Source organism: Talpa europaea (genome assembly GCF_964194135.1).
Source record: "Talpa europaea genome assembly, chromosome: 13".
In the NCBI taxonomy this organism is placed as follows: domain Eukaryota; kingdom Metazoa; phylum Chordata; class Mammalia; order Eulipotyphla; family Talpidae; genus Talpa; species Talpa europaea.
This window is the reverse complement of record NC_140080.1, coordinates 30,352,707-30,378,758: the sequence shown is the minus strand read 5'-3', so window position 1 is coordinate 30,378,758 and position 26,052 is coordinate 30,352,707. Positions and strand designations below refer to the sequence as shown.

General features: G+C 40.4%; 1 protein-coding gene across 1 annotated transcript in view; it reads left to right on the top strand.

Annotated features, from left to right (window-relative positions):
• Nucleotides 1-541: 541 nt before the first annotated feature.
• TRPC7 (transient receptor potential cation channel subfamily C member 7) overlaps nt 542-26,052 on the top strand; it is a gene marked incomplete at both ends in the record, with an annotated part of 151,748 nt that continues 126,237 nt past the window's right edge. The window contains 3 exons of the mRNA XM_084252620.1: nt 542-546; nt 3,050-3,154; nt 16,975-17,752. Coding sequence (XP_084108746.1) covers nt 542-546; nt 3,050-3,154; nt 16,975-17,752 — 888 coding nt within the window. The remainder of the gene's footprint in view (nt 547-3,049; nt 3,155-16,974; nt 17,753-26,052) is intronic.

The following is a 26,052-nucleotide window of genomic DNA, read 5'->3' as shown; positions in this document are numbered from 1 at the left end:
TCAGATTCAAACACGGTATTAAAGTCAAGCAAAGTAACCAACTCCTAGTCTCTCATACTTGTTTTCTCTGGGTGTTCATGACTCCCAATGAGACTGCTTTTCCATTTTTTCAATTTAAAACATCCAAAGAGGCCATTCAGATTTGGCTTACCAACCATATGAACTGATGCTTGTTTTCCCCTCTATTTCCCACATCATTTCTTCCTTGAAATCCCTTGAAGTCCTGTGTGAGTATGGAAATGTGGATGCCAGGAATGTTGATGAGCAAGCAGTAGAGTAACTGCCATGTCTCCTGTGTCTCCTTCCATCCCTAGAGAGTCTGACTAAAGGGAAAGGTTCTTTGTACCTGTGAAATGGTGAGCAATAATGGAGGCAAATGGAACTTAAAATAACATTTTTATGTACTTGGGAAGCTCCTCCTCTCTCCTTCTGGCCCTCACAGCCAACCATGCCCAGTGTGCACCTGTGCTCCCTTCATACTACATCATAAAAGTGGAGCGAGCGAGGGAAACAAGTGCTTTACTGGGGCAGAGTTAAGGACATGTGGTAAGTACTGCATAAAACCAAATTAATAGGAATCATAGTGAAGAAAGAAGGCCCAGGGAACCTGAGAGTGGGCATAGATCACTGGATGTGCTGTGGGGCTATTCCAGGTGCCTCTGAGGATAGTCCCAAAGGGACATGGGTAAGGGTGGGATAAAAGCCCCAAATCAGATGCCATTAAGAGTTATGTTAAAATGTACAAATTCACAAAATACAGCTTTCCGGTGAAAACTATTTCTTCAAAGATTTGATATGGGAGAAAGCATGTGGTAAGTGATAAATGATATTAAGTGCACTGGAGTGTGATCATTTTCTTCTTTATTTTGTTGTGCATCTGTCTCATTTTACACTATAAACATATTACTTCTAGCATCATAGGTTAAAGCCAAGCTATGGAGACTCATGAGTACCAAAGTCAACACAGGGATTTCCTGTAGTCCAGTGTCCCCCAGAAGGTCATGAATTCACTTGGTAGGATTGGCCTAATTTGCCTTTTTATCCCTAGTACTTAGAACAGGATCTGACTTGGAGTATGTGCAGAGAATGTCTATCCAAGAGAATGACTGACTACAGGATTATCTGTGTAAAAGAGAATTTGGATTTGGTGGGGAACAAGGTTCAAAAGCAAAAGTATAATGCAAAGAGTGTAGACAATAAATTAGATGAACACTAAGAGTAAGATGTCACCAAAATGTACTTTAGTTTTTTTTTCCCACTGTCCCTCTAATTTTTTCCTTATTAAAGTATAATCAATATACAATAAGCCACAAATATTTAATTCAAGAAATTTGAATTCTGACAGATATACACCCCCATTAAACCATTAAGCACATTAAACGCAGAATAATAAATATTTGAACCACCCCCAAAAGTTTCCTCCTCACATGCCTTTAACAAGTTTTGGGATAGAGATCTGAAACAGCACCTCGATGGGAATGAGGAAAGCATGAATGGAGAGAGGAAAGAGGGGGTGAAGCAGAGATGATAGGGGTCCCAGGCTTGTGGACCCATGTGGAACTATTCATAGTCGACATGCATTAGCTCACATGCACTGTCCGCCAGCAATGGTATGAAGACCCTATCCCATCCCCAGAAGATTAACCTTGGCAGTTCCCTTGGCCTAAGGCAAGTCCTCAGGCCAGACTCCCAGCAGTAGTGGAAACAGGTACCACATCCTGACGGGGGATCTGGCCAGGCCACTACATCATACACCTTCGATGGGTCAAGCAAAGGGATACTATGGTAGACAGACCTGGTCCCTGCCTTCATGGAGCAGGGAAATTCAGTTTCTACTTTAGTCCAACCAAACCAAAGTTTTCTGCTTGCATTGCACAATTCTTTATTCTGAACACTCTACACCTACTACCTCACAACCACAAGCAGTCCATTATGCTCCAGCACAGTAGAGGAGGCCACTGAAGCACAGAGAAGCCCACTCATCACCCAGCATTACAAGATTAATGAGCCTTAGAGCTCCAGGCAGGCGTGGACACTCTTATTTTACATTTCCAAATACTACAGTTTGCTGCCTCTCTGAGCTTGTATTTCAACTCACATTTTTTGTTATATTTAATATTGCATACCTTAACTTTTAAAAGGTACTATTTTTGCATGTTATGTTCAAAATGTGAAAACTGGCAGTTTGGCACACACTAATTCTATAAATCATTCAATGCCTGTATTAGAAATTACTAAAGTGACATTTTCAAAGTTACATGATATTTTGTCATCACATTAAGAAAGGCTATCATTATAGCTTGTAATCGCTGACAGAGTGAAAATATTATTCTACAATTAAATTCAAATAAGATAGAAGTAAGAAATATATGTGCTAAGAAGAAAGAGAACTTGAAGACCCAGGCACAGAACCTCATTTTTTTTTTACCTTTTTTTTAAAGATTTATTTATTTATACAAGCACTGGGTACAGTCAGAAGCGCAGGAGGGTGAGAGAATTCACCAGAGCGGGGAGCAGAACAGGCAGACTGACAAAATACAATGCTGAGGGGAACAGCGGGCACCATGTGGGACCCTGACCAGCCGGCCGGGGATCAAACCGGTGCTGCAGAGGCTGCAGGCAGCTTCACAGCACAGTGTTCAACTGCTGCGCCACCAGGGAGGCCCGAACCTCATTTCTTATTCCCCAGGAAATGGGCATCTTTTGTAGAATTATACTAGTAATGGAGCAATAGCAAGCTTGAGGGATGCAGCTACTCTGATGAAATTTATTACCTACTGTATCTGACAAGGTTGAATTAGAAAAGCAAAAGCACTATGACAGATTAAAAGATGAACTATAGGGATGTGGCTTTATACAACTGAGAGCAGATAAAATAATCTATGTTGAAGCTATTCTATCTGCTTCTTATTCTAGACCCTGAATCTAAAAACAGGTCATGAGAAAGAGAAGACAGATGAGAAATAGGAGAAACAAAGAAAAACTGGAACTTATGAGGGACAGTAGAAAGGGCCGGTATCCACGGCAGTCTCTGCCCCTACTCCGACAGTGGAGGCACCCTGCACAAGAAGCTGATGCTCTTCATCACACAGCTAAGCACGCCTCTGGCCCAAGGCTCAGGGAAGCCAAATGGCAAAAGGCAGACAGACTGGAAGTGAGCCACCAGAGCAGTGACAACACATGCCAGCATGCAGCAGCCTGCAGGGGACCTCCTGGGCATAAAGAATATGGTTGCTGCTTCACTTCCACCTTCCACATCTGCAAAATGCCTTCTGTGGCCCCACTGACTTCAAATCATGCAGGGGAAGAAATTCTGGGAAAAGCAATTGTAGCTAAATTGACACAATACAAACCCACCATGCCCATTCCTGAAGGCAGACCTAGCACAGGAGGACCATCCCATATATTAAAAACCTTGCTTCCCCAAAACCCAATATATTTACCCATTTTCTTTATCCTACTATACACACAAAACTGTTACAGAATTATACCAACCAATGCTGCTATCAAGAGAAAGAGAACCCACAGGAGTACTAAGTCAACTCAACCAAAAATGTCCTTTTGCATAGGAGGAGGAAATAAGTGATGAAAGCCTGGGGAAAACCACTAAGCATCGATTCTACGAACTCCACCTCCAATGAACCCATCTTAGCCAAACACCCTTGGGTAACTGGTTCCAATGATGAATCCATCCCCACTTACCAGGGCCTAAGGAGTGTGACAAACAGTAAACCTGCTTAGGATAATGTGACTGACTGTAATTTCAGTTGAAATAAATGTAACGAATAATTATGCACATCCAGTTAACCAAGCAGTACAAGTATAATCGTTAAGGCTGCTCATTTCACTAGTGTTTTTTCTCAAAAAATTTTTTTTCTGATCTTAGAATGGGGAATTGTTGTCCTTCACATGATCACACAGTTTTGAGTTGCTTTTCTTTTACTCTGGCTCCTAGAAAATCTAGAATCTGTCTATAGTGTACAGACAGGACTCAGGGAGATAGGTGCACATTAGTTTCAATCAAGCAGTTTTATGTTCCCACACTGAGTATTGGCCCTTTTTCACCTTCTTCTGTGTTTTATAATCTATAGTTCCCTGTAAGTAATGTGTTACAGGCTGAGATTTCCAGAAACAGATCAGAGATGGAGTTAGGGGTGCAAGATATTTGTTGTTAATCAATATTGATAAAGACAGAGGAAGCAGGATTAGTCAAAGGGGAAATGCATGTTGATCAAGTCTTTGCCAACCTGGCAGGATGCTCTGAAGTGAATATGGTCTGTGCCATTTCAAAATGGCTAGTGTGTTCCCTCTGTTGTTTAGTCACCAGAAACAGCTTGCCAGGAAGATGTCATCTCATGAAAGACAGTCTCTAAGACTGAGGTAGAGGCTGAAGGATCTGAAATATGGAGACTCTCTGCTGATTATAATCCTCTCAGCTGGCAGCAAGTCCTTCCTTGGGAGGGAAGCTGGGTGGTACTCTCTGGGTCTGCCATGGTCCACCTCTTGTACTTAGATCCCCCTCTCCACTCCGGATGGAATAGAAGCTCCTCTAGATGTCACTTAGTCCTAAATAAATCACTTCTATTTGGCAGTGGATTACTGAGCCCATCTGACCTTATGATTTGTGGATCTGATATGATCCAGCTCATGATGGACAGTTCTGGACATACAGTCACTTAGCCTTTTACAGTTGAAAGAGCCATCTCTGCTGGGACCCGGCAGCATTTCAGAAGCTGTTTTTTAAAAGGTATATCTATAATTCTCTACTGTACATGGCAAGGCCATGCTCCAGCATCTCAAAGGCACACATTAGGTTCCTCTTGCTGCAGCTTAACACAAACTATATATAAAATATCTTCTAACCTTTAATGCTATTTGATCTGCTGGATAGTTTCAAGAACCTTCTACTTGGTTTTACTTGCTATAATAGCTCATACTTCACATGACTAGAATCCAGTATAGAGTTACAGCAATTGTTTAAGTATACCAAATTCATTTAACATCCTGGATCATAGAGTAGCCTGGATCAAGTGGGCTCATGGGCACAGTGGACCTCCTGTAAGCTTCCTTGACCAGAACTCCATTAGTAATCACCATATACCATCATTTTAACAAGGGGGTCACAATAAGTCTTAGGATTTCTGGATATTGATGTCAACTCAGACTCCATAGCCAAGATCTCAAAATGCCTGGTAAGTTTATGTCCCTATACTGATTATACGGTGCACATTTATTATTATTACCCTTTCTCCAGCATAATGTTATGCAAATAAATAACCACAAAGCCCTTTGAGGAAGGACTAGAGGAACCATTACCATGTAATGAATCTAAGTATTCTTGTTCCAAGGGCTATGTATGCGCCACTGAAACTCACTGTCAGGTGCATGGTGGTGATCTGGCCTCAAAGACCCGTCTTATCACCCACTTTCTCAAAGCACACTGGTACCAATTAGCACAGGTTGGATTCTCTGGAAGCAAATGCTGACCCAGAGTTTGAGGACAATACATTTATTAGGACTCAACATGTATAAAAGGGAGAGAGAGAAAGGATTGGGAGACATCCAGCTGTGATAGTGTGACCAGTATGTAAGTGAAGTCTGGAATAAGGACTGCTCCTAAGAGTGCTCCTAAAAGGGCCTACATCCTCCTAACTTTCTCAACCACTGCATACAGGCTGCCCGAGTTAAGGATGACTTTGGTAAGACAGTTCACAACTGAGGCAGACCTGCGGGATATGAAATCCAGGGTCTATCAGCTCACTGTTTCCCCTGCATAAGTGAGTCCATCTTTGAAAGAGGATCACCAAATATGAACAATTATTCCATATTAAATTCTATTTGATTATTTTAAAAAGTATTTAGTTATTGTCTAATAATAGCTGGTATATATCCTAAAAAGTACAGTCTCTGAAATTCACAGTTATATCCCAAATTGCCAGATCAACGATTTTCCATAAAACTGAAAGGATCAATTCAGCATCCTTCTTACTGATCATTACATTGAGACTCAGGTCCAACTCTAGTCACTCTCCACCCATCTGTGAATATAAGACACAATTTTTCATGACTTTAATATAATCTAGAGGTGCACAGGATTTTTACCAGACCTTGGGGTCACTCTGGAGCAGCTCTGAAGTAATGTTGTCATGAACCAACATGAGATCTATTTTTTTTAATGAGCTCGATATATAGGCTTATAGTAACTTGAACTAGAATTTTTGTCATTAGGGACTGATTTGATCATTCTCTTAAATCAGAAGTGTACAAAGTCTGCCTAGTATACTGCTGTTTCTATTTAAGAGAAATAGCCAGTGTATCCAGTAATCTAGCAAAGTTTCATGGACGATTAAGGAACATCCTGAGAGGAAGTGAAAGAGAAAGAGTGTCCCAAAAGATTCAGACATTTGACACAGACATTTGTGGTTATGACTGCAGTTTCTAAACAATTTCATCTTCAACAGACAAGAGCAATATTTTCTCAAAGTGTGATTTATAGATCACCTGCGTCAGAATCAGCAGAGATCACTGCAAAATATGCATTTTCTGATGAAAGAGTATTAGAAATTTGTATTTTATATATTTCACAAGGTGGGTAGGTGATAATGGAGCATGCAAAGTCTGAAAACCAACGGTGAACAGCATGTTTACTAAGCAAGAATGAAAGCTGACATACACTGAGCTCTGCCCATGTGCCAGGCACTGTTATAGGTCTTTTTGTGAATTGCATCATTCTATGCTTAAGATAATTCTACAAGCAAAGGGCAGTTGTCACTTTCCTTTTATAGGCAGTAAACTAAAAGGAACACTTGGAGGATGGAAAATTTGGGATTAAATCACAAGAAATTTGACTAGAAGTGGTACATACTCTACTGTGAACCTATGTCTGATTGCGACTGGGAGAAAGCAAAGCTCAAGACCTTACACAGGAACCTTAAACATCTTATAGTCTGAGAGCTAAGTGTCTTGAATTTTCACTCTCGATAGTAAGAACTTAATTACTTCCGTGCACTGTATATTGAAAATGTTTTGCTATGTATGTAACATTTTTCAAATTATAAGTATTTACCCACTGAACCACTTACCATGTATTGTACCATCTAGAAGTGATAAGTGCCCTATAATAATAATAATATGCTACAGGTTGGAATCTCCACAAAAAATCATCTTCTCCCCTCACTTTTGAAGAGCTATGTGGCCTGACTCTGACCTGTCTTCAATTAAAATATCTATAAAGTAATTAATTTCCTCTATATATAACTGTTGTGCTATCATAGGCACAATTTTTAAAATATGGTCTGTTTTTTAATGAGCTCATCATTTGCAGAAACAAGTGCATAGTTCGTATCAGAATATCATGAAAATATTCTCTTGACTATGAAAAACAAAATAAAACACTTCATCTCCATCATTATTAACTAAAAGTTACAACCCAAAATCCTTAAAAAAAATTCCTTTATAATTAAGAGTATCTTATTCTATACTACTTTACTAATCATGGTGATGAAGATCCCAATCAAAAAGAAATTATCAGTGTCAGAGCTAATCTTCTAATCTGTGCTTAAAACACTTTTGTTGGCTTCACATATTATATTTTGTACTACACTTCAGTGTAATACTAAAGAGGTCTCAATTCATCAGCACTGTATTCAAATTAGCTAAATGTATTTTAACTGCTGCTGATACTAATTAAAAATAAAATTTCCTTGTCCTTCAAGATTACAAAACATCTTAAAGGAAATCCTCATTTTAAGAAAATGTCTTTTTACAAAGGTCTTTTATACAATAAAGTTTAATCATTAACATTGGAAAGCTTGTGTGAAGGTTTATAGGAATAAAATCATTTGCTAAGCTTTTTGGAGAGTTTTGACTAGAGAATTACTTCAACTTTTCTTGAGAAAGGAGGGGAGAAAGAACACTTCAACTTATTATGCACCACTTAAATGCAAACTCTTTTGGATGTTTTGTATATGTTATTTCAATTAATTATCACCACACAATTGGGAAAAGACACTACTACCCCCATTGATACCCACCCATTTACATATGAGATGACTAAGATTCAATGAAATTTAATGCTGTGGCCAAAATAAGCAAGGTTAATAAGTGAATCAAAATTTCAGTTCTTTCCCCACACACCATGTTGTTTCCAGAGAAAATGCTAGCAGTGTATTAATGAACCAGTGCAATCTGATCTGCATGTAAACCTAGAATGGCATTGTGCAAAATACATTATATGCCAACTTTTTCATCCTAAATATCACATTTGTACACAGTAATGGTCTTCACAAACTGTTGGTTGTTAATCCATGAGTTGGCTTCAAGGAGTAAGCACTCTGATTTATTGTTCCATGACCCAAGTAGATCTTGGGAATGATCTATTAAGGCGGTTTCTCTCCAATGAGACTATCAAAACCCCTTAGTATTTAAGAATCGTAGAACTTTTGTTAACATATCAATTGGTGACAGTGGATACTGTGGAGAAAATGGCTTTTTCACTAGGAATTTCCTTTTAAGAAATGGAAATCCTACAAAGGAAAGCTAATCCTTTTAAAAGTCTTATTCCTAACACCAGACTCCTCAAACCTGATCTACACCATTGGCCTTTCTTTATCCTAGGTAATGCTAACATATCATGAAACAAAAGGTTTGTAAAGTCAGAAGATGTATAACTCACAGAAGACTAGGTGGGTGTAATCTTGAGGCTTATTTAAAAAACTAGAATCATTCTTCAGGTTCTTTCCTCTGGTTTTAGATTTCTTCTCAACTCTCTCCCTCTGTAAACACATAGATACAACAGGTAGGAAAGCAGCTCATTCTTCATTTTTTCCCCATGTGTTTAGCTATGAACATTCAGCTTCAGGAGTCAGAACCCGCTGGTGCCTTATATAATTGATGTGTGTGTGTGTGTGTGTGTGTGAGAGAGAGAGAGAGAGAGAGAGAGAGAGAGAGAGAGAGAAAGAAAGAAGAGAGAGAGTGACAGAGAGAGAGAGAGAAGCATGTGATATTTTGAAGCATGAGGGAAGTTAGGTAGAATTCATGAGGAGCTATGGCAGGAAGGCAGAGTTGTTATCTCCCTTTTAAAGCCACTGTCTGGGAAAGGGGGTGGGGACTACATCAACCCATCACCACGCCTCATGCCAGTCTCACACACGGATTGTTCTCCTCCGTCATGCTCCCTGGGAAATTTCCCCAAGATTAGAAAAAGAACGGTAACACGGGTCTGTCTCAGAAGGCGAGTTTTTACCATTGCAGCACAAAGGACAGAAAAGCGCGCTTTCACATCCTTGCAACTCCACTCACTCCACCCGCTCCGGACTTCAGCACCACGGAGAGCAGCACCTCTTTGGCTACCACCCATGGGGAGCCAGATTCCAGCTACTCAACACCGGATTCCGGTCATCTAGAGGAGGAACAAGTCTGCGTATTTCACCATCAATGTAAGCAGCTATGATGATTCTTTCATAATGATTTTTCCAGTAGAGGTTGTTTTCTTGCTGAAATATGGAATTAAACTTTTATTTATTAGCCCTCTCCCTCTAGTGCATTGCTTAGATTTTTAGCTGTAAATCTGAGTTTGAAATCTTTTTTATTTGGGGGGTTAGCAGAGGAATTTTTTTTTTTCACTTTTCATTGAAAGTATAAGTTTACAAAGCCATTCAAAACAGATACCTCATTCTGGTAGCCCCGACCTTTTGTGTTGGAGTACAGTTTTATTCCTGGAAGAGTATGTGCGTTGTCTCTTCTCCTCCTACTTCACTACTAACATCTTTTTAACCTAATGGTTTTTGGGGTTTTTTGGTGACTGTGTTTATCTTTATATAAATAGGGGTAGGAGAAAGAAGAGGGCTATATCTAATAGTAGCCACCATTAAATAACTACAGGTGGGAGGAAAAAAAATGACATTTTTCTTTTTTCTTTGTTGAAAATATGTCCTTTAGACATCCATTTCCTCAAAATGAATATGATCTTAATAAGAAATGTAATTTGGGCAGGGCTTTGACATAAGCTTTGAAACTCAGAATCAGAGAAATCTCTCTCTTTGAGTTTAAAGTTGTCAATTCACTTAAGCATGGCTGAGTGGACATAACAAAGATGCTATTGCCATTAATTGTAATTTAAAGGCTGAATGGATTCAGGGTAGATTTGAAAGAGGCAATAATGATTGACCCTGTCTGGTAGAACTCAGTGAATTTTTGCCTCAGAATGCCACCTGCTGGTGGGTCCTATTTCTGAAGCACTGGGCATACTTCTCAGATTTATGAATGGATTCTTATTAAATCCAGAACAGACATAGGGATATAATTCAAACTCATTCTCTAAGATCTTTTAAACAATGACATTGGCTCAATTATTTAACAGCTTACCAAGGTTCTAGGTTACAATTATAATTTTATAAACATTTAATTTCCAAAAACACTTGCTCCTAAGCCTAGGGGCATGTAGACTAGCTAACTCCTTTAGGCAGTAATTAACCCAGAAAAAAATCAGAACTATGAGGAGCCTGACTGAGGCTAATTGCAGATGCATGTGGTATCCTGGAGGGTAGCTGTGAAGATCTCTTGCTTAGTAAAAATCATCAACATTTCCTCCCAGATAAATATCCAGCATGTTAGTTTTTCATTGTTGGCTTTTCACAATTTAAGGGTTGCTCTCACTTTCTTGGCAGTAAATATTCAGTTTATACTCATGTGTCACAGAGGTCAATGAAACACTCAAAAGGTTCACTATTTTACTGCAGGACAAATGTTTGGGAGAAAAACATGTAACTATTGCTCAGCTGAAACTTACTGTTTCAGCTCTATCTGAAGCTATCCACAATTAGATAAAAACAGGCAGTTTAATAATTCCCTACTTCCAAATAGATAAAATAAGGATTAAAAAAAAAATGAGGCACATACAAAGCCCTAGTTACTTATGACAGCTGATACATAGGGTAGTTTGAAAACACTGAGGAGAACCTCTTCTCTACATTTTTGCTGAAAAATAAATTGGTGATGAAATCCTTTCAAATTGAGGGACACTAGATAATATTTTTCAGTTTGAGACATAATGGAAGATAAAGCCCACATTAGCAGAACTGTTTGAAAAGTATTCCTAAACATATAATCAATATAAAGTATTGTAAGGAGTTGCAGAATGATAATTTGTTTCCTATAGGACATGACTGGTAAGGTATGAACTCATGTATATCATGGATAAATAGACATCTTTTTTCTTTTATTCAAAATATGTTGTTATACAAGCAAATTATTATTGACACTAGTGTAACTGAGAATGTGAATGCTTTAGAAATACAATCATTGTAATTGAAATAAACCAACACAGCTAATAATATTGAATGCTAATGGAGCACTTACTATGCACTGTAGCCAATATGCATTATTTCACCTCAACTTACACAGAATAAGGAAGATGATACTTAGATATAAGTTGAATGCCTTTGGAAATATGTAAAATGTTTCTGGAATATTTTCAAGAGTGGAAATGCCTCAATATTCTTAGTCTCCCAAGGGACTTAATACAACCTATTAGCCATCTCACTTAGCAACTTATGAGCCACTAACTGGAAATTAATTTTCCTGTGCAACTTATATTTTAAAAGTTGTCAGTTACAAATAGAAACTAGCAGTTATAGGATTACCTGGCTCCTGTATTTGTAAGGAGGACACTGGTAAACATTAACACCTTTATTTTATTGTTCTTCTTTAATGAACAATCCAAATTCAAATATTTAAGAACTGATTAAATGATTCAATCATGCACCATACAACAAGCATCAGAAGTGCTAAGGGCCAGCTACATATACCTTATAAACAAATGATTTTCCTGCCCTCAAGGATCCTGCACTCTAATGGAAAAATTTTGAGCCTTAAGAAACTTTTAAAAGTGCAGGAGGAATATAAGAGGAAAAGCATACCAGTCAAAAGCATGGACTCTCAAGAACGGGTCTACCACTCACAAGTCGTGTAGCCTTGGCAAAGTGGTTAAATTTAACTGAGCCTCATTTCATTACCTGTTAAATGGGAATGACATCAGCACCTATACCATAATGTTTCGTGGGAATTTTAAATGACGATGCATGTAAAGCACTCACCACGATGCCCAGCATGCGGTTAATGTATAATAAATGTTAATCATTATGGTTAGGCATTAAGGAAAACAGCTAAGCATAACATATGATGAATTGTGTGAATTTAAAATAATAATTCATATAAAGCATGTAGCACAGTGTCTGGAACAAGGCAAATGTGTAAATATATGTTAACTATCACTATTATATAGTCATTTAGAAAAATAGCTAAGCTGAATATACCACTGTAGAATAAAATGTAAGCCAATTTAAATAATGATTTCCTTAACTATCTCAGTACATAAAGTTTTGATCATTCTTCTCATGGACATTTGCATAAGGTTTTACAATATTTGCTTTTGTTACCCATTATTTCTGAGTGGTCCTGAGTGCTTGTGGGATAGACTGACTTCATTATTCCCTTCCTACAGGTGAGGGAGCTGAAGTTTAGGAGAAGACTGCAAATCTTGTGGCGATTTTACCACTATTGCTCTTAACTAAAACTCAGAATACACAGACTTAGGAGAGAATGCACAGACCAGAGTTATGTGTTCCTGATATGACTCAGATTTTGTTTGGTTCTATGTTCAGTTGGAGAATGTTATGGACTGAACTGGTTTCAGGCTTGGATAATTTCTACAGAGATTGATATTCATACATAATTTTATTTAAAAAAAAACTCTGAATTTTTTTTAAGTGACCTTTTCTTTATCAGTAATTAACCACAATCCCTGTCTCCAAAAACCTCAATGGCCATGTTCATTTGCAGCTGGAATAAGGGTGTAAAATTCATACTTTTCATGGATCACTGACATCTGGCTTCCTTCAGACTGGCTGCTCCATCTGTAAGAGCAGCTTGATAAAAATAGCAACCGAGGGATCAAGAGGGAGTTTAATAATCAGTCCGCCTCACAAATATGGTTTTTGTTTCCACTGGAACCCTTCTTCTCAATGACATCAAATGTCAATGTATGCATTTCTGGAAAATTAAAAACACTATCTTAATTGAGGTGTTTGATGAGTAGGATCACTCGTTATCTCAATAATATATGCAAATAAAAAGGCATTTGCATTCAAAGTTCATTTTTAAGAAAAAATGTTACAGTGAGGGCAATCAAATGCTAATTGCCTGTTAGGGAGAATCATTTAGCTCATTATTGGCCCTAAAACTGTGTCAAGACCAGAGTCCACAGGAACTGTGACTGCTTCAGGAGTGTGAGCTCCGGCCACCAGCTGTGGTAGTGCGCCAATGCCTTTATCCTTTTGACATATCATCATGTATGGATTTTTTCCAACCAATGGCAAAAATATGGCTAAAGCGTGACTAACTATAATGTCAAGATTAAATAACAAGGATATGGTGGCTAAATATATTCACAGATGTATACATGTTTAAAAGAGGGAAATAGAGAAAGGTTGAGAAAGGGTACAACTTTCTACTATAAGGTCTGAGGATTTTATATAAAACATGGTGGCTTCAGTTAATAATACCATATCATAAATAAATTTACTATGAGAGTAGAATTTAAATGTTCTCCAAAAAAGGTAAATATGTGAGGGATGGATGTTAATCAGCTAGATGGTGGGAACCATTTCACAGTGTAGTCTTTAAATGCCTTACAGTTAATTTGTCAATTGTACCTTAACAAAGCAGAAACCTGAATGTTAAAAAGGCATCATTAGAGTGACATGAGGACAAGAGGGCATCAGAGTTAAAAGGCCTCCATCAATATCTGAATCTATTCATGTGGCTCCAGGGTTTGCTGTGAACCCTTGCATGTTGGACGAAATCTCAATGAGTTGCAGGTCTTACTAATATGCTGGTGTTCACACATGGCTTGAAGGCCCACAGGGTTTCAGCACTGCAAAATTTTGAGAGGAAGGAATCAAAACTGACACTTTTGTGAGCATCCAAATGTATCTCACAGTTAAGGCTTCAAAGGCTGGGGAAGAGAGACTTGTTTATTTCTCAGCACATCTGGGTGTCTGCTTTCAAGGTCATTCAGAAAAACGCATGTAAAGTAGTGAGGACATCTTAACTTCTGGCAAGTTCTAGTTAGCTACACACACACATTTTTTGATAAAATGTAATTATCATAGAAACATCAAGAAATTATATGTCCTAAACAGAAATTATATGTCCTTTTACAGAAATTATATGTCCTAAAGCTTTTTCCTTCACCTACCTCAGTATCTCCACCTAATAATGAGAATATTAATATCCAGTTTTTCATATTTGTTTGTTTAATGAGGAAATTAACAAACAGTGCACTGATACTATTTAAGTTTGGAGGCTGCAGCATCTATGATATTCACATGGACTCTGAATTTAGATTGGGTACTTATACGTTCCTTGTGAAATGTTTCTCTGCTCTGACTCGGTTCAGCAGTTATTATATTTGAGTTAATCTCTTGTGGCTTGTTGCAGTGTAATAGTGGTATACCCCTGACCTTGGAGTCCGACCCTTCTCCCTCTTGAGCAGGCCTCTCTAATGGAAAATAACGTGGAATTGAGTTCAAGTACCCCTCCTTCCAGAACAGCTGCTGTTTCATCTTTGAATCACTGCTCACTCTGGGGTTGAATTGTGATGGCTACGCCCAGAGAGGTGCTCCTGAGAAGGGAAAAGCCTCATCACAGGGCAGGTCAAGCAATTCCATGAGAAAAATTATTAGTCTCTTATGAGCACAACTCCTATCTGTGTGCTTGTGCCCAGATGGCAGACTTTGAAACTAAGTTTGTAACATCCTCTGAAACAAAGCTTAGATTTCAACTCAGTCACTTCCTCTCCTTCAAAGAAACTTATAATAAATGCCTGCACCCTCAAGGGTCTCTGCTGGACTCCCAACCTATGCTCTGTCTTCAGCCTCAATGAGCAGCCACTCTCCCTGGAATGAGGCACTGTTGACAGAAATGGGCTCACAATGAACTTGAATCCTAAGAATCTTTTTCCCTGCAATCTTTTATAAAAGTGCACTTTAGAAAAGTGGATGGCAGTTCTGATGCTCTTCCTAGAGAACTGCAGTTCTGTGAAGAATTATCACCCACAGTTGCCTTTTGAAAGAATTGCCCGTAATTATTCCTTTACATTTTGCAGATGAAGTGGCTCCTCTGCAGAGCTTAGCAGCTTTTCCTAAGAAGTGTGACTCCACCTAGGAGGGATTAGAGTACCAGCTCTGACCTCCAGCCTTTGCTTTCTGTCAAAGATAGTACCCCCAAAGGAGCTAAGCCAAAAGAGTTTGATCAGGTCAAAGGTAAAATGAGAAAACTAAATGGAGCCCCAAATTCAAAAACCACAAGACTGAGTAACACTACTTTTTTAAAAATCTCAAAGCTCTAGGTTTAATTTAAAAGTCTTCCTCTGTTTAAAAAAAAAAAAAAAAAGCTTCCTCTGTGATAATTTTGTTTATTTTTTACAAATGGCTTAAGTATTCTAAATGCAAGGAGGCTTGACCAATACCAAAAACAAATATTAGGAAACATGGAAAATAAAATTTACGGTAGGAAGTCATTACAAGTGCTTGCTCTTTATAACGGAAATACATGCCATCTGAATATACTGCCAATATTGTGAGTGGAGGAAAAAGAAAAGGAGACTAGAAAAAATATGGGTAGGGCCAACTGGAGAATAAACTTTTAAGATGTTCAAGTTTGTAGAGAGTAAGTGACTCTGATTTACTGACAATCTCTCTGTTTTACAATAAAAAACATCCGAGACCAAGGCGTGTGGGATCCTGCTCTGGTTTTCAAGGCTAAGTCAGATGCAGTCTCCTGACTCACGCTCAAATTACACTCCAGCAGTTATTCTCTCCAGTTTGCCATTTTAAAACCCTGGCAAAGTAAAGGTTAGGTAACTTGTCTTAGGGCACAAGGCTGGCAAATGGTAGCCAGAAGGCTAGACCTCCTGATTTTTAAGCCTGTCTCTCAGCCCCACTTGTCTCAGTGTCTTCATCTGAGATAGCAATAATAACAGTGTCAAGCTCAGAGGGTTACTATGAGAATTACACAAGCAATAAATGTATTAACTTCATGGTATAGTGCCTGATGTATAATAGGCACTTAATCGATGTTAACTGCTTTTACTGGAAGTATTAGTTTTAGCCTCTACACCATGACAAAATAGGAAAGAGCATCAGATTAGAAGGGAACCCAGAATTAGTGGCCATGAGTCGTGCCCATGAGTCTCTGTCACTTCTTAAAGGCCTTGGACTGCATGGGGGCCAGAAAGAAGGCACAGTTCCCATGTGGAGCACTGGATGTAGAAACAGAGGTCATGGCCATGCTGCTGGAGTTCTGTCATAGGGCAGGGCCTAGGGAATATAGACCTGAACCGAAGGCAGCACATCCATGGTGGCCATCCCTAAGGCACAGCCCTTTGGAAAACTGGGCACAGAACAAAACCAAAATTGACTGAGTGCTCTCTGCAATCATTACTTCATTCATTACTCCCATGGACCCTATGGCACACAAAGAATTATCCACAGCATATAGATAGCGCGCAGGGGAGCTTGTCCTACAGCATGGAAAGTTAGGTAACTTGCTCAACTTAGCACAAGTGGAAATTAAACCAAAAGTTCTTGCCTCTTTCAGCCACACCACTACCCCACACCGTCCAGCTCCATCACCCATTAATATCCACCTAAACCCATGCTCTCCCACCACTACTGGGGCCCTAGGGAGTTCAGATGCTGGGTAACTAAGTCAGTATTCTTCAATTTAAATATTAATAGTTCTGGTTATTCAGTCTTATTCTCAGTAATAATAATAAAATGATTCCTATCACAATTTCATACTTTCTCATAGGATTCCAATCATGGCATTCTTTTTTATATCTGCTCTGCCACTGGGAAACCCAGAGGCCAAATGGGAAGTTAAAACAAAACCTATTTGCCTTGTTGCCCACAGGCTGGGGAACAGCACCTTCAAAAACATGCAGCGCAGGCACACCACACTGCGGGAGAAGGGGCGGCGCCAGGCCATCCGGGGTCCTGCCTACATGTTCAATGAGAAGGGCACCAGCCTGACTGCTGAGGAAGAGCGATTCCTGGACTCGGCCGAGTATGGCAACATCCCAGTGGTCAGGAAAATGCTGGAGGAGTCCAAGACCCTCAACTTCAACTGTGTGGACTACATGGGGCAGAACGCACTGCAGCTGGCCGTGGGCAACGAGCACCTGGAAGTCACCGAGCTGCTGCTCAAGAAGGAGAACCTGGCGCGAGTGGGGGACGCCCTGCTGCTGGCCATCAGCAAGGGTTACGTGCGCATTGTGGAGGCCATCCTCAACCACCCGGCCTTCGCGCAGGGCCAGCGCCTGACGCTCAGTCCCCTGGAGCAGGAACTGCGCGATGACGACTTCTATGCCTATGACGAGGATGGCACGCGCTTCTCCCACGACATCACCCCCATCATCCTGGCGGCTCACTGCCAGGAGTACGAAATTGTGCACATACTCCTGCTCAAGGGTGCCCGCATTGAACGGCCCCACGACTACTTCTGCAAATGCAATGAGTGCACCGAGAAGCAACGGAAGGACTCCTTTAGCCACTCGCGCTCCCGTATGAATGCCTACAAGGGGCTGGCGAGTGCCGCCTACCTGTCCCTGTCCAGCGAAGACCCTGTCCTCACTGCACTGGAGCTAAGCAACGAGTTAGCCAGACTAGCCAACATTGAGACTGAATTCAAGGTAACTCTCCACTTACCGCTCTGCAAGCAGATTGTCCATGGGTCCTTCTAGTTGTGTCCAGCAGCCAGATGGGCTGTCTACACCTCTGAGAAAAGGTCTTGCTTTGAGGCTCATTGGGAAGAGGGGAACTTCCTCAACCTGTGTCAGATGCAGGCCTGAGGAAAAGCGAACCCATTAGGTAGAATATCTGAAATCACATAATTAGGATTAAGAGGTGACTTAAGGACAAAACCATAGACTAAAAGACAAGTAACACACTCGCAGGATTATTCTGTGGTTCTAGTAAATGCCTCAGCTCAGCCCCAGGGAGCTCACCAGTGTCTAGGCTACCTGACCCAGGTTGTTTCCTGGCCCAGGTCTTTGGATTTCTTGCTTATTTTATTTGCGTGGTTTTGATTTGTCTTTCTTAAAACTTTATGCCATCCTGGGCTGTTTGGTTATCTATTGCTAGAAAGACTTGGCCACAATCTTTCTCAATTTATCAAACTATTGCTACTGTCCTGTCTAAGAGCTGAGGAGGAAGTACATGAAATGAAAATAAAACTTCCTATAGAACTGAGCTTGTTACCCCACTACCTGGGCCCCGGGCAAGGTCTGTAATTCAGCCACTGAGAACACCTAGATGAACCAGGCCAGCCCAGAGTTTCCAGCCAGAGGATGGAAACTCATCTCCACAGTCCATTACTCAATAGTGAGCAGGTCTGTGCTTTTATTGCCCTCCTGGAAAAGAATGGGTATTATTCCTTTGATTCAGTGTTCACTAATGAGGAAGAGGCATGAAGGAGCACTTACTGTGTGCCAAGCACTAATTATTTCCTATATGAAACCTTTTAATCCCCTCAACAACCACTGATGGGGGGTAGGGGAATCATTACCACCCCCATTTATATGATGGTCCAGAGGTAGAGAGATACCATATAATCACCAAGTAACAATCCCAGAGCCAGGTCTTAGCCATTCTGGAAAACTGCAAGTCAGAGGCCCTGTTCATGTGGTGTGGTTCTCAAGAGTTTCGCTAATCTTTAGCTTAGTAATGGAGGGATTCTCGACTGCAGAGAAAGTGGCTAAAAGAGTAGAATTCACAACTGGGCTGGTTATTTCTCATCCTGCTATTCAATCAGAGATAAAATACCCTGAAGCATACAAAGAGGGGCCACCTTCAGGGCTAACACTGGAGCTGAGAAAAGATGTGACCTACAAGTGGAAAGGTCTCATTCCACGCAAGACATCAGTACAAATGTTGCTGCTGAACAGGACACAATTAGGTGGCAAACAGTAGGTGCTAAGTCACAGCAAGGAAGGCCCCGGAAACACATTGTTTAGGAAGAGCTCAGTAGGAAATGGAGTTGGGCAGGATTTTTTTGTGAGGGAGTAACTGACTCAGTGGGAAGAGAGATATGGGCATTTGGAGGAGGCTAGTAAAGAATGGCCCAGAATGGCCCACAGCAGGGAGGGGACTGATGAAAAGCTCCATGTGACTAAAATAGACTTCCTGTAGAGACATACAAGAGGAATGCCCAGAGGGCCCTTCATGGCAGGCTGAGTTCACTTTGTATGTCATCCCACAGGAAATGGAGAGCCACTGAAATCTGGTGATTTGGGAGCTACTGTGATGAGAGCTAGAATTTCAGAAATATACTTGACTCATAGGTAACTGACTCATATAGAATTTGGAATGTATGGCACTAGAGCTGAAAAGGGAACATGAGGCCATAGAGGTCTCTCTATAGGAAAGAGATCAGCCACAGCCAGGGAGATATGGGCCAGGCATACAAGAACATATAGGGCATTACATATTGTGGACAGATGAAGACGCCTATAATTAATTTTCTTTCATCTGTGCCCCATCTGAGATACAGCTACTGAACTGGAGTCATGTCCCTAAATCCCTCATCTAGAAAAACTGGTGGATGTAGATGTTGCAGTTACCCAAAGAAGCTCCCAAGGAATGTGGCTATTACCTCTTCTCTCCTTCTTTATGTACAATAAGCCCATGTGAAAGTCACGGCTATACCAAAAAAGCGTGGTAGAACTTTGCTTGCTCCCTGGACTTCAGACTGAATCTCCATAGGCCACATGAAAGAAATGGCTAAAGCAATTAATTTGGATATTTTTGGCCAATGGGAAAAAAAACAATTCAAGCAAAAAAATGATTTTTGGATCAGATTATCTGGATAATTGCACAACTCTCTACTTATCTGGAATCTGGGAGCATGCCAGCCTTACTAAATAAAGTAATACTAAATTAGCATTTGGAATTACATTGAGGCATTTGTTTCCTTTACTAAAACCCAAAGTCTAGCATATTTTAGTATATATACTATCTAAAAGCAGAAGTTTGTTGAAAGTTCCTACCATATTTTGATTTAAAAAGTAAATTATGAAATCATGGACAATTAAGAACACCACTAACATGATGACAAATCCTTTATACAATGCAGTGACTTGCTCAGAATGAGAGTTAGCATAAACACAGGCACTGGCTATTAACATTCCCCTAGTTACCTTTGTTTGAAATAATGTCTTTCAGCTTGTCGACAAATAATGCATTATAAATGAACATAAGCGTTCTTTCAGGGCTTTATTACTTATTCAACTATCCTTGTATGTGCACCCCTGACATTACAAATCTTTTCAGAGAAGAGAGCAGTTTAGCAAGAGGAAAGTCAACCTGTAATAACAGGAGAAAGAACAATTGTCTGTATTCTAAATTCACTCTTCAGGAGTCTTTTCTGCTTTACGTTGCTATCTGTAGTTATAAAGATGACCAGGTGTTATCAACTGTGTAAAAAAAAATAGCAGGTTCTTATTAGAAATGTCATATGTCAACCTCACATGCTCTCAAACACTCATTCTGGGAGTGACTCTTGCTGAGTAGGGACCACCATGCATGAAAACCTATATTGAGTTGCCCAGGCTATTGTTTTTGGAGTCATTTCAATTTATCGCTAGAAGAGTCCAGTCATTAGCAAGAAGTACAGCCAGTGTCAAGGTCTCCAGTAAATCATGGCTGTAGTCAAATACTTGCTAGCAAGTCATTATTTCTGGTGTGGAAATCATGTAGCTGTTGAAGGATTTTCGTGTGTCTCCCTAATCTTCTTGTATCTAGAAAGATATTAAAACTTCATGTAGCCACTGAGCCTTCCTAGAGCCTTGAATGGCACATAATAATATAGTAAACACTAATGAATGAAGAAAATCCTAACAGAATAATCACTTCAATTGATGAAGCAAGTAACAACTTTCTTCCATAGATTAAACCCTTCTACCAATAGGGATTTAATAGAGGCTTTCAATGTTCACTGTGAAATGCAGAAGCTTTAAAAAAAATGGTTGCAAGTTGTTTGGGGGGTAGGGGTAAAACCAACAACTATTAACATGCCCTGCACTGCCTGGAGCCAATGACTATTAAACCTGCAAGAGTGTGGTGGTCTTCTTGGCAGCACACACAGTCCTTAACACTCAGGGTCTGGGAGCAATACCCACACATGGTTGGGTGGTTTATCTCTGCAAAATACAGAGAGGGGAAGATCAGTGTGGGATGGACCCTTTAGAGATGTTTTATGTTGATAGAATGGGCTATCTCTGTGAAGAAAAACACCTAGAATACCATGTAAATATAAGGAATTTGTCTATCTCAGTTGGGTTACAGCTTCTGCCAACAAGAACACAATGAGGTGTCAACATTTCTCTTGAATTAGTCTACTTGGCTCTCTTTGCTGATCATCCTGTGGATAAATTTCTTAGGTTCCCCTTTAGTTTGCTGGTGTCTTCCCAGTCAAATCCCTGGCCTTTCTATGCATGTCATCTGTGTGTGGAGTTACTGTTTCAAAAGAATAACAGATATTGATCGTTCTTCTAATTGGGAGCTATGCCCACGGCACTGCCTGGTGGAGGTGGGGAAGGATGGGAAAGGATAACAAGAGGATAATGTGAGGTTTAGGGCTTTGGGGGAAAAGAGAAAACAGTGGGGCTAAAGGAATCCCCCTTGCTTGCTCACCTTAGTCTTCAGCTTAAATTTAAATACTGTTTTTTGTTTTCTTTTGTTTTGTTTTAAGATTTATTTATTTATTTATACAAGCACTGGGTACAGTCACAAGTGCAGGAGGGTGAGAGAATTCACCAGAGCCAGAGCAGGGAACAGAACAGGCAGACTGACGAAATACACTGCTGAGGGGAGCAGCGGGCAGCAGGAGAGGTCTGTCGCGCCATGTGGGACCCTCGCTGGTGGCCAGGGATCCAACTTGTACTGCAGAGGCTGCGGGCAGCTTCGCAGCCCAGAGCTCAACCGCTGTGCCACCAGGGGAGGCCCCTTCAGCTTAAATTTAAAAGTACCCAATGTTCCCAAGTCAGGGAAGTGGAAGGTGTACAAACACACACTTCGTCTTATTTAAGATTCCATCATTTTGAATAATAACAAAGCTACAACTGAGAAGGCTTTTCCTTTTGATAAAACATCAGCATGGTGGCTGCTGATTGTGCTTCAGTCATAAGCAATTTATTCTTATAGATCACAGAGGGGAGGAGTAGGGGGCAAGAAAGCTAAAAAGCTGTCATTTCAACCTGCTTAAAGTGCTGATGGCTTTTCTATTTGTCAATGGGTTTTAACCACAAGTATTATGAAAAATAAATAAGGAATTATGTATTCATGTTTGTGTTGCCATTTTAAGACCCATAAAAATATTCTCCAGGCCTAAAATACCACAAATTAAAAATGCAAATAATGATAAATCAGACCAATTTGCCACCTGCTATGATCTCTAGTGAGAGCCCATTGTGGAAGGTAAAGATGTTGAGATGACAGTTTATAATCTGCTTGCAAACTTATCAAAAGGGAAGTGGGGAGGGGAGGAGAGGAGAGAAGAAGAGGAGGAGGAGTCACTTTGTATTGTGTTAGGAAGAGCACAGAACACTCAGAACTCTGCCTTTCTGGAGTCTGGGAGGCAGGAAGCTTGAAAAAGGCCCAGCCTGGGCCTCAGGCAGTAGTGAAGGCTGAATAAGCCCAGTGGAATCTGTATTCGCACCTGTTTCTCACATGCTTTGAATATGTTTAGAATTTTTAAGTTTTATAAAACACCACCCTGGGAAAATATATTTCCTCGAAGTGTGAAAACTTGGCTGGTAGTATAAACAAGTATCTGCTTAACATGCAGGAAATACTTGAAAATTATTTCCGTTTCCATTGGGAGAATTTTCTTAAGCCATGAAGGCTGCAGGCCTTAAAAACAAGTCTGTGTACCTGCATTTAAAGAGTATCTAACAGGAAACTCCTCTAATACTCACACAGATCTCCATCCCTTGTACCCTCAGGGATCTGTGTCACCGAAGCTCTCTGTTGAGCAGCTGATGATGCAGGATGTGAGCAGAAAAAAGAAGGAGCAAGATGTCAGGAGATGAGCTGTGATGGGACATGCACTGGCATGGACAGCAGGGACAGGACCACTGGGGTCAGGGTCATGGCTCTCCCCTGACAGCAAGTTCCAGGGATTGATTTATCTCAGGAAAGGGAAAGAGGTTACTGCTGCCCATGTAGCTTTGTCTTTTTCAGTATTTTTAACTAAGTCTGGAGGAGACTTTCACCACAGCACTTTTTAGTGACTCATCACAGAAAATGAGCCAATTAATTTTGCACTGGGTCACATATAATGCCTCAAGTTAGGTGATGTTCCTCCTCTAGGGTTTATGCCAGGAGTACATGGAGGTGAACGCCGGTGACAGACAGTTAGGTGGGACAAAGAAAGCCACCTTGCTAGAAGAGGACAGGGCAGGTGACACAGCCACACTCCATTCCCTCAAGGTTATGAAGAAGAAAGCAAAGAGCATGGCCCTGGAGTCACTGGGATCCAGTGCCAACTCCATCTCCTATCAACCACGCAACTTGGGCATCGACTGAAAGTTTTATCAGAAAAATGGGCTAGGGTGGAATAGGCTTTTGAATTGTAACATGTACAAAATGGAACGCGTGTTTTCCCACTCACACACTTGCCTGTTCCTCAGTCTCTGTAAACGGCGTCACCATTCACCCAGTTGCTGAGCTTTCTATGCCTTATCCATTAAACAGCCAGAAAGTCCTGGTATATACTAGATGCTCAGTAAATATTGTCTCAGTGAAGAAATGAATGAGGAGAGAACAACGGCCTCACAGGATGTTGGTGAGGACGGGAAATGAGATGAGAAATGCATGAGAACCTGACCCAAAACGAGCATGACCCACTCTCCCCAAAGAGCACAGCAGACAGACTGGTTTCTCCATGGAACCCGCTGGATGTTCCACACCGCAACTTTTCTCCCTAGTAAACACAGCCTTACATTTCAGCACCTCCTCTATTCAGAGGGTCTCCCTGATTTCTGCTAAGCACTTTCCTCCTAGATCTTTTCAGAACCAGACAAAGTCCCTGCTGAATGGGTGAGCTTCATGGTTAAAAATAGGCTGAGGGAATATTTTCCAATTGGAAAAATGCAGGCCACTGAAACTGAATAAGCCTAGAGTATTGCTCAAATATTGTCATGAAAGCAGCGACATGGGCACGAAAGATAGAGGAGAGGAGCAAAGGAGTGGGAGGAGGAAATGGGCGAGCCACGCTCCTGCCAAATACAGATTATTTTTTGAAAAAATATCTCTGTGGAAAACATTCATCACTATACACACACACAACAATGGAAAAAATCATTTCCTATACAAGTGCACCTATCAAGCTGAAATATCAGCGATAAGGAGAAAATGGTGACAGTTCTTACAGAGAATGCTAGTAAATGAGTGATAGCACAAATTAAATCAAATGGAAATGCTGAAAGTGCAGGATTTTTCTCCAGAAAAAAAGTTACAATGCTATATGAATTAATGACAAGGGGGTAACATTAATCCAATACACTATACATACTATCAACATGATGCCGTGAGTTTTCCTAGCAGCACACCCAGACCACATGCGGGCAATACACCCAGGAGGGTGGGGTGGGAGTGTGGCCTGCAGGCCACAGAATGTCAGCGCTGGGAGCATCCCAGTTACAGAGCTCTCTCAAAATGGAGGAACTGGAAAGTGGGTTCAGAAGTGATAACCCCAGACTAGAAAGGATTCCATTGAACTTTAATCTCTCCACTGCGTTTTGCAGATTTCTAAGACTATCTTTCTCCCTCTTTTTGCTACATGGGCTAAGTAATTTTTCATTGAAGTAGAGGAAAATGGCTAAATCTTCAATCTGATTTTTGTTCAGTGGGGCTCATTTTAGCATAAATCAAGGCCTGGAGTAGACCTATTCCTTTTCTACCCCCCTTTAAGGCACTGGATGTTGAAAATGCCACACAGGAGGAAACTGGAGGCTGGTGAAGCTTTGCCCAAAACCCTCCAAGATAAACACATAGTTGAGTCTAGGTGGATCTATTAGTTTCCTAGGGCAAAAAATCTGAATTAATACTGTGACTCAGTTGATAGAACATTATCATCATATTTTTGTTTCCCTCCTTATTTTATTCTCACTCTGTTATCCCTACCCCACAAAAGCACCCATATCAATGGATCATATACACATACATACACGCACGCATATGCATTCAAGAAGTATTTATTTTGCACCTACCATGTACAAAGTTCCAGAGGCTGGGAACACTTACAGATTTATCAAAACTTAGTAACTTCTGACATTGAGAGTTTACATTTTAATGGAAATGTATACTGTTGATACGTGTGTATCTTTTAGAAATTCCATTAAAAGGGATAAAGTTGTGAAATTATCACCTTTCTTACTCCCCTTTACTTGGTACCATGCTTTTTACAGTCCCTCCATGTTGCTGTTATGAACCTAGTCCATTGTGTCTGTTGCTGCCCAGGATCCCATTCTCTGAGCCTCCCACCTAGGTGACAGACACCCAGGCTGCCTCTAACCTCTTGTTACAACAAGCGATGCTGCAAAGAGCATTCCTGTTCCCACTTAGGATCTTCTAAGTGTTCTTGTGTTACAGAAAAGCCCATGGCTAACTTCACTTCACACAGCTGATGGCTCCCCAGAAAACCTGAGCTTGGGATATTTGGTTTGCCACATGCTTACCACTCTAGGTATTACCCTGCTTCCTAGTGTTTGCCAGTATGAAAAATATAAGTTATTTTAATTTGCAATTCTAACTGCAAATGAGGCTAAGTGTTTCATATATTGTTTAGCCATGTGCTATTCTCCCATCTGTGAATTGCCTCTTCTTATTCTTCCTACACAATTTTAATTTTTTACATTATTGTTCATTTTTAAACAATATTTGCTTCCCCCCACCCCCTCAGGTGTAGTCCCCATAGAGTTTCCTTCCCCAA